This window comes from Lynx canadensis, chromosome D4 (genome assembly GCF_007474595.2).
Source record: "Lynx canadensis isolate LIC74 chromosome D4, mLynCan4.pri.v2, whole genome shotgun sequence".
Taxonomy (NCBI): Eukaryota; Metazoa; Chordata; class Mammalia; order Carnivora; family Felidae; genus Lynx; species Lynx canadensis.
Window position 1 is genome coordinate 91,807,232 of NC_044315.2, and position 10,914 is coordinate 91,818,145.

The 10,914-nt window shown below is 64.9% G+C and overlaps 1 protein-coding gene across 1 annotated transcript in view; it reads left to right on the forward strand.

Moving 5' to 3' along the window:
* Positions 1-6,715, forward strand: part of SARDH (sarcosine dehydrogenase) — a 61,933-nt gene extending 55,218 nt beyond the window's left edge. Inside the window, 7 exon segments of the mRNA XM_030306511.1 lie at positions 1,161-1,190; positions 1,193-1,219; positions 1,222-1,320; positions 1,822-1,990; positions 3,617-3,752; positions 5,221-5,287; positions 5,290-6,715. Of these exon segments, the coding sequence (XP_030162371.1) occupies positions 1,161-1,190; positions 1,193-1,219; positions 1,222-1,320; positions 1,822-1,990; positions 3,617-3,752; positions 5,221-5,287; positions 5,290-5,345 (584 nt within the window). The 3' untranslated portion in view covers positions 5,346-6,715.
* The last annotated feature ends 4,199 nt before the right edge of the window (positions 6,716-10,914 follow it).

Below are 10,914 nucleotides of genomic sequence, written 5' to 3' on the forward strand. Positions count from 1 at the left end.
CCAGCATCTGGCCAAGGCCGACCAGGCCGGGGAGCAATCACAGTGCCGACTCAGCACCTGTCTGCTTCCCCTCTCGATGTGTCAGAACCCGTCGGGTGCAGCCACGGTGAGCCCTGAGCTGGGCCACCGACCTCCCCGCAACTCCCCCTCACAGACAGACCCCAGAGCTTCTTTTTTATTTTTAAGTGATTGATTGATTGGTGTTTATTTTTGAAAGAGAGACAGAGAGACAGAGAGACAGAGAGAGACAGAGTGCAAGCTGGGGAGGGACACAGAAAAGAGGGAGACACAGAATCCGAATCAGGCTCCAGGTTCCGGGCGGTCAGCACAGAGCCCGACGCGGGGCTCGAACTCACAGACCGTGAGATCGTGACCCGAGCTGAAGTCGGAGGCTTAACCAACGGAGCCCCCAGGCGCCCCAGACCTCAGAGCTTCTTAAAACAGACAGAGCCGTGCTCCTGATCCCATTTACAGATGGCAAAATTGAGGCCAGAGGGAGGCCAGGAGACTTGCCAAAGGTCGCTGTGGTGACTGAACGGTGGCCTCCAAAATAGGTGCCTGCGTCCTAGCCCCCCGCCCAGAACCCGGGTGTGGCCTCAGTTAGACGTAGTGTCTTTGACGTTGTGACTCAGGTAAGAATCTTAAGACAGGATCATCCAGGACCAGGGTGGATCTTGGCTCCAGTGACAAGTGTCCTGATAACAGACCAAAGTAGACAAGACACAGAGGAGAAGCCGTGTGACACAGAGACTGGAGGGATGTGACCACAAGCCCAGGAAGCACCTGTGGCTGGAGGAGGCAGGAAGGACCCTCCCCCAGAGCTTCTGGGGGGAGCACAGAGTGCTGCCACCTTGATTTGGGGCCTCAAGCCTCCAGAACTGGGAGAGAACACACTTCTCCTCTAAGTCCCGGTCTGTGGCCATTGGTACGGCTGCCCCGGGACACGTGCACAGTGACTTAAAAGAGCGAGGCCTGGGAACCGTGTGTCCGCTTTTCTCCTGCTCCCAGTGCTGACACCCCTCTTTCCCCCTAGAGATTTCCAGAGCAGTCTGTGTGCTGGGCGGCCAGGGCCAGGGCCAGCTAGTGAGAATGGTGACAGTAGGTGCTCGACCTGGGTCGCCTGACCCTAGCCTGGGTCTGAGTCGTGCCCTGTGCCCCAGGTGCGGCCATGAGGCTCTCCTTCGTGGGGGAGCTGGCTGGGAGCTTCATGTGCCCAAGCCAGCTGTGTGGCCGTGTACCGGGCTGTGATGGCCGCAGGCACCAAGCACGGCCTCGTCAACGCCGGGTACCGGGCCATCGACTCCCTGAGCATCGAGAAAGGTGTGTGTGGGGCCCAAGGGCGCCCCCGGGCTGCCCGGAGCCACGCTGCAGGTGGGGGGGGGGTGGGCGGGGCGGGGGGTTGTCGGCCCCTGTGCTGCTTCTTTGCCCCACTCCCTTCCCCGCCTGCCCCTTTCTGTCGGCCTCCCCAGCCTTCCCCCACCACCCCTGCACTGCCCACAGACCGTGGCTTCCACGCAGGCCTGGGGCCGGGGCTGGGGTCCCTGACAGCAGCACTTGGAGGGCGAGGGGGAGGGGTGCTTGCCCAGCCTTGGGGGGGCCGGGGCCGGAGCTGGCTTTGGACTGGGTGCCTGGGTTTCCCCGGGAGGTTGGAAGGATGTGAGGGCAGGGCTGCTCGGGTCCCTCCCTGACAGCTCACCGGCAGGGCAGAGGCTGGAAGGGGCATCTGCTCCCGGGGCCTCGCCCAGGGGACCTTCTGCAGGTTCAGGAAGAGTCCACCCCCCACGTCTGCTGGGCACCGACCCCAGGGTATCCTCCCCGCAGGCTACCGGCACTGGCACGCAGACCTGCGCCCCGACGACAGCCCCCTGGAGGCGGGCTTGGCCTTCACCTGTAAGCTCAAGTCAGCGGTCCCCTTCCTGGGGCGGGAGGCCCTGGAGAAGCAGCGGGCCGAGGGCCTCCGCCGACGTCTGGTGTGCTTCACGGTGGACGAGTGAGTGGTCCTGCATCTGTCCGTCTGTCCGTCCAGTAGGACGGGGTCAGCAGGGCCCGAGGGGACCCGGGGGGGGCTGGGACACACCCTGCTCACACACAGCTTTTGAAAGACAAAGGTGCCGCCAGGCCACCTCCTGTGGGTGGACCCGGGCTGAGGGCCCAGCTTCCCGTCACCGTGTGGTGACTTCTCACCATGTTCCGGTTAAATCCCCCCCACGACAGATGGTGGAGGGAAGGCCAGGCCGTGGCCTGGAGACCTGAGGTGCCAAGGGACAGGGTAACCCAGCCGCAGGAAGGAGAGCCCGTTCCGGGGACCCGACCCCTCCACTTGCCCCCGGAGCGGGGGAGCTCTGAGCAGGTGGCTCAGTTATGTCCTCGGGATCTGGCCCGTGCTGTCCCAGGATTCCACCTGGGCGGTGACTCTGAAATGACAGTCCCGGGCTGGTGTCTTCGCGGGAACCTGGGTAGCAACGGTCTCCAGGACGGCGGCTCGACTTTGCTGATTTGCGGCTGACAGGCTCCCACGAACGCGGCCATTCTCCCGGATTCTGGAGCCGTCAACAGAAGTGTCAGGAGACACGAGGGGGGGCAGAGGGGGAGCCGAGCTGTGGCTTGTCATCGCCCTGCTGCTTCTCCCCGGGCTCCGTCAGACCGGCCCCCCCGCACGCCGCTTGTCCACCTGCTGGGGAGCAGCCCCAGGCTCCAGTTTGGGGGTGCAGACGGAGCAGAGCCCTGCGGAGCCCCTCTGCCACCTGGCCCTCCGGGAAGCACCCTGCAGCCTGACGTGTCCTGGCTCCGGGAGCCTCCGATGCACCCGCCACAGCCCTCCGGCCCGCTCGGGTGGTTCTCTGCAGGGCCACCAAGGCAGCCAGGGCGGTTTCCGGTCCTGAGGAAGGACACGGCCAGATGCCCCCCTACCCCGGCCTGTTTCCTCACGTGCAAACAGCATGTGCCCCACAGGACCGGGTGGGACGAAAGGGCAGGGTTTGTCGCGGAACCGCCGTCTGTCCCACCCTCTTCCCTCATTCACTCGGGCCCAGAGCCAGAGGCCCCCACGCCTCGTCCCCGTGCCTTTGCCCAGGGCAGGATCCACACTGCTGCGCCACCCTCTCCTGGGGGCGGCCGGCCCCGGGCACCCGTCAGGCTGTCCACAAACACCGACCCAACACCAGAGACACGAGTCTGCAGAGATTTGCACTAAATATGCCAGGCACTTCCGGGCGCTGGAGCATCTGTGATTGTAGTCTAATCTCTGCGTTTTCTCTTCTGAATTTTCAGAAATGTTCTAGTCTGCATTCATACTAAAGAAAAGTCCTTTTGATAGATAATGCAGCGTTCTGTGGAGAAAGAACCACGGTAAAAACAAGCCTCGGGGGCATAAGGCTTTCAATTATTCAGAAGTCCAAGGAAAAGCAAGTTAAACGGCGGGCCTTTCCCAAATACCTGGGGTCTGTCCCTGCAGACGCAGAAGTCAGGGCCCGGCAGTGGTCTGTTCTCGTTCGGGCATCCGCTTGGACGCTGTGCCTGGCGACCTGGGGGCCAGGCACTGGGATGGCTCCAGGGCCCAGGGCGCGGGTCTCCCCCCTGGGGGCTCCGGGCCCCAGCTCTCTCTTGCTTCTTCCAGAAAAGTGCCCATGTTTGGCCTGGAGGCCATCTGGAGAAACGGCCAGGTGGTAGGCCACGTCCGGAGGGCTGACTTTGGGTTTGCCGTTGACAAGACCCTCGCCTACGGCTACATCCGGGACCCCAGTGGCCAGTCGGTGATGTCCGCCCCACCCCCCCACCCTGGCTCTGCCCAGGGAAGCTCGGCTCCCCGTCAGGCTCCCCGTCAGCGCCCCAGTGCCGCCTGCACCCCTGCGCCATGCTGGACCTGGGCGACCGGGCGCGGCGAGGTCGCGGTTGATGGGGCCGCGTCTCTGGCGGGGTCAGTGCTAGTTCTGTATTTTCTCTCGGAAAAGATCCGACTTTGGGAGCTCCAGGCTTCTCTTGGTCAGACAGAGGCTCTGGGCCAGGGCCAACGCCCCTCTGCTCCTGAGTCAGGAGACCCTAACCTCGGGGCCGGGTGGGCGCCAGGGAGAGCAGAGGCCTGGACTTCGTCCTCCCAAGAGCGCATTCCTCTCCTCTCTTTCCTCGTCCCACATGTGCCTGCACACAGCATGTACGCACACGTGTACTCGCGTACGGACACGTGCAGCCATAGACACGTTTTGCACGTGACCATTTGCAAACCCCAGTGACCAGCACTGAGCCCGGCCTCCTCCTGCACATCGGCAGGGGGCGCAGAGGCAGAGAAAGGGCCCGTTGAGGTCCTGCAGGGGTCAGAGCCCGGGGAGGGGGCTCGAAGCACTTGCCGGCTGGCTGGCTGGTCACGAGGGTGTCAGTGGCATGGGCTGGACGCCGTGACGCGAGCGAGGAGGGGAGGAGCTCGCTGCCGCAGCGCCTTTGTGGCCGGGCCTGCTTGCCTTGCTCCGTGGAGGTCTGCACCAGCCCTGTGGCAGCCGGGGAAACTGAGGCGCTGAAAGGCTCTGGCCGTGGGGGCTGAGATGCTCACCCAGCCGGGGCTGAGCTTTTCCAGCCTCAGCCTTAGACACTCGGAGGACCCCAGGCCGTAGCTCCCCCCACATGCCACCCCCAGAGGGCTCCAGAGGGAGATCCACTTGGAAGAATGAGCAAGGAGGAGGCAGGTGTGAGTCAGACCAGCCCAGGCAGGGGTGCCAGGGACGTGCCGGGCCGGGCATGTGGGCCTGGGCAGGGGGCTCCCACCCTGGGCCTCTGGGGGTCCTGGGACCCGGGCTGCCTGTCCTGCATTGCTGGGAGAGAAGAGATCTCTAGGAGCAGAGCCCACGGTGCCTTGCCCACGGCCGGCCCTGGGTGCGGCCCCTGTACTGAGAGGGCAGGATCCCATGCGGAGCCAGTGTGCCCAGGGTCTAGGCACACGGTCCTTTTCCAGTTCCCCGGTTTCGCAGGGATCCACACTTTCTCCAGCTGGAGGTGTCCCCACGGGCTGCCAGCCCGCGGCTCTGCTGGGGCCCCCGGCGGTCAAGGTCCAACTCAGGGCTCCTACGGGCTCAGGGCGGTTGTTGGGTTCAGAGGAGGGCCCGTGGCGCAGAGATGGGTTCGCCCCGAGGGAACAGGTGAGGCCGAGCCCGCCCTCCGGGAAGCAGGTAGATAGGAGCCCAGCACCCGCCAGGTAACGGGTGACCCACACCCCCTCGTGTTCTGCAACAGGTCTCTCTGGACTTTGTGAAGAGTGGTGACTATGCCCTGGAGCGGATGGGGGTGGCCTACCCTGCCCGGCTCACCTGAAGTCTCCCTTCGACCCTGACAACAAGAGGGTGAAGGGAATCTACTGACCCCCCCCCCCCCCGCGGGGCGGGGCCTTGGTGCATCGGGAGGCGGAGACCTGCTCCGTCCCTCGCTGACCCTCCCCCCGGGGCCGCCGCCCTGGCCCGGGACTGGAACCCGGCCAGAACAGGGGTCCTCCCCGCCCTCCTAGTGCAGAGCTGCTCGCCCCCCAAACAGATACCGCCCGAGCGGACAGGAGACCCAGAGGGCCTGTCCTATGGTCACTGACCAGAGGCTGGCCTCTGGTCCACCCCTACCCCCCAAAACAAAGCTGCAAGGTCTTGGGCTCAGGGAGCGTGCCATGTGGCCCTCTAGAAGCTTCTGAGAAGGTGCGTAGTTAACCCCTAGTAAGCCCAGTATAGAAGCAGGGAGGCAAAGGGTCCGCCTGGTACCCCAGGCCTGCCTCACGAGCAGACTGTCCAGAGCAAGCACCGCTGGAGAGTTTCCAGGTGCATCTGGAATTAGGGACAGAGTGAGGATTGCTTAGTACTGTCTGCCTCGGGGCAGTTTAAAGGCAGAGAGCAGGGGTGCCAGCTTGGCTGGGTCCCTGCGGCCAGGCCGTTGGGCGGGATGGTCCGTTCCCCAGAGGCTGGCAGAGGAGGGAATCCAGGAAGCAAATTCTTCCGCCTTGACCTGTTTCTCACACGGGAAAGCGTTCTGAGCACCACCAGCTGGTGAAATAGGTGAGCAGAAGCAGGGGGTGGGAGGGGTGGTTCTCACATCGGTTGCCCTCCCTCGCCCATGCAGAAGCCCCACCTCCTGCCTCAGTTTTCCCCAAGAGCACGTCGTTCGCTAGGTCTGTGAAGGAGCGGCGTGTTGCCGGGTGAGAACCCGACAGGACCCCTCCTGCCTTGTGGCCTCTGTATTTGCTTTGTGACTGGGACGTGGCTCCCGCCTCCCCGCTCTCTCCACTTGTGGCCCCGGGGAAGGGCCTCGCACAGGGTCTTAAAAGGGGGTGACTCCCCTGCACCCCCTTCTCTGGGCCTTCAGAGCTCTCTAACATCTGCCTGTGTGACCCTCCTCCCTGCCTTCCTGGCCAGGATAAGCGTGTGTCCCACCCCGTTGCCCCCGTCCCCAGGTCCCTCCCCCGTCACCTCTCCGGCTCACCCCAGCAGGATCTCGGCCCCCACCGGGCAGCCCGGGGGCCGCCCATGCGGCCTTGCCCGGCGTGCCTGACTCTCTGGGGAGCAGAAGGTGGCGGGTGTGCGGGGGACAAGGAGGACGGGGTCCCCGCAGACGCTCGCAGGAAGCCGCACGGTCGCTGGGGCAGGGGGCAGTCCCTGGCGAGCCCCGGCTGCTTTCGGATGCTCACATAGTACACAGCCCCACCGTGGACCGCACTGGAACAGGTCAAGCTAATAAAGTGAAGTCGTGGGAAGATGTTTGGGTTTCACATGGCCTTGGAAAGCTCTTCGGCCCCCTCGCCAGACCACAGGCTGCGGAGCTTGGGCCTCCGGGGTTTGCGCGCCTCCGGCAGAGGAGACCGGAGACCTGTAGCTCCCGGCTCACACGCAGGCCTGGCTCCCGCGTGAGAGGAGTCTGGGGGAAGCCCAGTGGACCCGATGGGGCAGAAGTGGAGAGGAGGGGAGACGGCTTCCCAGAAGGCCTGGCCTGCTTCCCCGCGCTCCGCGGTTGGGCCCCAGAGCCCTGGATTGGGCCGGGATACGTGTTCCCCCCACAGCCTGTCCTGGGTAGGGGGAGGCTAAGTGTGAGGGGCGGGGGCGATCCAGGTTCCCATCTGACCGCTCCCTCAGGGCTGAGCTCAGAGACAGGAGCTTTGACTCGAGCCCTCGCTGTTGGTACGTTTGCTTCTCTGCCGCGGGAAATAACCCGGCCCCTCCGCGGAGGGCATCGGCCACCACGTGGGAGAGGCCGGGAGCCACCTCCCAGGCTCTCCTGCCAGCCGCAGGAAGGTCCAGGCGGGCCACGGCCCCGGGCGCGCAGCCTCGGTGGCTTAGGGCAGGTGCGCGCGTTCCCACGCCAGTGTCCCCGGACCAGCCCTCTCTCACCCCCGGTCTAGACACCTGTTGCCCTGTTTTTGAAGGTTTTACTGGACGACGACACCATGGCCCTCACCGGTGGCTGAGCACCGCCTTTCAGGAACTCTGGGCTGAGCTTGGCTGGGAGTCGAGAGGAGAGGGGCCCTCAGACTCAAGCTGTGTGCTGGCCCCAGCCGTCCCTGGAGCTCAGGGGGCCCCGGGGCGGGGGGCGCAGTGCCCCCCCGGGAGGGCAGGTGGGGAGGCCCCTGCTTACGTTGCCGGTCTTGCTGGGCTGCCGGAGACGGCTCGGGTCCGCAGTGGCTCGTGCATCAGGCGGCTGGCCCGCCACCTCTGGTCTTCCAGGGGTGAGTGGGGAGGAGCCCCGCTGGCAGGGAGGAGGTGCCCGCCTCCCCAGGGGGGACCAATGGCCCTGGCAGTAGAATGCCCGGGTGACTCGCAGCTCACTCCATTCCCAGGTGCCTCACATGCCCGGAGCTGGCACGCGCCCTCCTCCCTCCCAGCACGGCAGATAGAAGGGGAAAACGGAAGTGCTGGGGAAGAGAGGCGCTAGAATCATACCCCGAGTGACTGTGGACAAGGAGCCCATCGTGTGCTAAGGTCCTGGGGTGGGTCTGACCTGCCGTGTGACCAGGGCCAGGATCATGCCTCATCTGGGCCTCAGCCAGGCCATTTGCAAATGGGAGTGGGGGGGGGGCAAGGTCCTTATGTTCCCCACCCTGCCCCAGCTTGGGGACACCCCCGGTGGGGCTCCTGCCTGCCGAGGACCCTCCCTGCTCCGGTGGGAGCACCGTCCTAGCCCGGATGGGGCCCGAGTGCTCATCTCATCCCCACACCCACCATGAGAGGAATGCGCAGGAGGCCAGGGGCACCTGGGCACAGGACGAGGGGTGGAAGACAGATTGTGCCACAGCACCAGGCCTCCAGGCTGCCGGCCTGGTTCCTCTGAACGGTCCTGGTGTCCCTCACCGTCTCACTCAGTTTCCAGCATTTGCCGGTGAATCTCCTCGGCTCTCCCCTCTGGGCACATCTGGAGCCTGACCCCCTCTCCCGCCCCCACGGCTACCGCCTGGCTCCTGGTTACCGCGCCGGCCTCCACGGCCACTGCCTCCCCCCTGCAGCCTCTCTGGCCTCTCAACTTCCCACGGCCCCCCCAACCCCCGCTCAGCCTTGCCGCCCTCCCCCCTGTTCCCCACCGCACTGCACCTCGCGGCCTTTGCTCTCTCGGACTCCCCTCCTCACCTCCTTCAGGACTTTAGCGTCACTTTTCTCCTTTCCCACAAGCCTGTCCCCAATGGCCACCCACATGTCCCGCTCTACTCGATGCTCACTGCTATTGTCTGCTGACCGTCTGTACCCATCCCCCCCACCCATGAAAGCCGGGAGGCCCCACGTTCTGTTCAGGGTTCCAGCCCCAGAGCCTCCCCCAGCGCCTGCCCCACAGCTGGGACGGATGAGTAGCTCAGACCAGAGGCAGGAGAGGGGAGGGTTGGGGGGGTGGCGAGACCCAGGACCGCGGGGACTGGGGACAGTGGGGCCACCTCGGGGGCAACAGTGATGCTCCTGAGTCCGTTCTGGGTCAGACCTCCTCTGTTTATGAGCAGATGTGCCGAGGGCGGCTTCCTCACCCCATTCAAGTCAGGTTTTCAAGGGGGCCACCACACCCCCCCCAAAGTTCCGAATCTCAGAGGGAGAGCTTCCTGGATTCTAGTCTAGAATCTTCCCTTGAAGGCTCCCCGAGTCCCTGTTAGGAATCTTCCACAAAAATAGAAGTTTCTGGCCTGGGGACTCCCGGGACACAGCGGGCTGCCTTCCATCCAGAACCTCCCCAAAATCAGGGAAACGTGGAGTGTGTGCGTGAGGCCGGTGGGTGTGTGTGGAGGAAAATAGACGGTGCGTGTCCCAGGGAGACTGTTGGTGGTTTTCAGTGGTGTCACAAGGGCTAGAGGGGGACTAAACGGGGGTGCTTTGTAATCAGAAGCTTTGTCTTTCGCTGCAGCGGAGCGGAGAGAAGGTGGGGGCACCGGGATCCTTGGGACTCAGTTTCTCCGTCCGCACGACAGGCTGCGTGGGGCGGGGGGGGCGGGGGCCGGGGACCAGGAGAGCCATGGCAGCCAGGGGAGCCTGTCCCTGCGGGGCATTGGGGACCTGTGGGAACATTCTGCTGGTCACGATGGGGGCGCTGCTGAGGCTTTGCACGGGGTGGGGGTGGGGGCCCAGGAGGCCAATGCTTCTGCAGCGTGAAGGCGATCTGCTGCTCTTTGCAGAGCCAGCCGGGGCCGGGCCCGCTGCGGACCATCGGGCGTTGTCCCCCCCCTCCCCACGCTCAGTGAGGCTGGTGCTGTCTGGGACCGCAAGCCCTGGGGGGCAGCGCAGCCCGGGGGAACCTGCTGCGATGAGCCAGTGCTCTCTATCCGTGCAGTATCGCAGCCACATGTAGCTGAACTGTGGCAGGGGTGACCGAGAACCCAATGTTCCCTTGTATATCACTTTGATTCATTGAAAATTATGCTTGAATAGCCACATGAGGTCCCTGGCCACCGGGCAGCACAGCCCTGGAGCGTCCTGGGGCCAGCTCAGGCAGATACACCCGCTCTGGCTGGAGCCTGCAGACTGAGAACGCCCGCCCCCCGTGCCGCCCCCCTCCGGACCCTCTCAGCATCAATCCTGCGTGAGCACACCTCGGCCTGGGACTCAGGTCACTTCACAGCTGCCCGGTCATGCCACCCTCGCAGCCCCTGCCCCTCAATGGGCAGCAAGGGAGACGGGCCCAGAGAAGGAAAGCGGCTGGCCCAGGGCCACACAGCAGAGAGAGGAATGGGAACCCAGGCTGCCAGACCCTCACTCTTCCTCCACCGGACTGCTCAGAAGAGCCCCGAGGGTCATTCGAGGGACTTGGACCAAAGTAGTACCCTCGCCCTGACGGGCTGCTTTTAGGTAATAAACCATTTCTCCCAGATGCCCTTGCCGAGTCCTTGCGGGGCACAGGGATGGTGCCTGTTGCCCAAGGAAATGGAGGTGGAGAGGCCAGACTCTGCAGTTGACGCATCCGGGCTGGCTGCTGGGCGGCCACGGCTCCCGCTGGGTGACCACAGCACCGAAGTGTCGGGCTCTATGCCTCAGTTTCCCTTCTGCCAAGGGAGCAGAAGCAGCTATGCCGTGGGGTTGCCGGGCGGGCTGGCACAGAGCCAGTGTGCACACGGTGGCAGCTCTTAGCAAGAACGGGGGTGCAACAATCCAGGCGGGGCTGGATGGAGGGGCGGGGGCGGGGCAGGATGCACGCAGGGGTCCCTGCGGGAGGCGCACAGCAGGCTGTCCCGGGGGCACGAGGCAGACGAGCCTGAGAGGGTGAGAGTGAGTGACGTGGTGGGGGGAGGGGCTGGCATCCGGGTGGCAGAAGGTTCTGGACGGGTGCGATTTCCCTATGGCCACTAATCCGCCGGGGACCCTGGGTGAGGCGTTTCTCCTCTGGGGAGATTGGGAGGCTCAAGCGCTGTGTTGGGGCTGGGGGCTCAGGAAGAAAGTGATGGTGGCCAGGAAGGGCCCAGTGGGTGTGAGGATGGCTCGCCGTGGTCTGCGG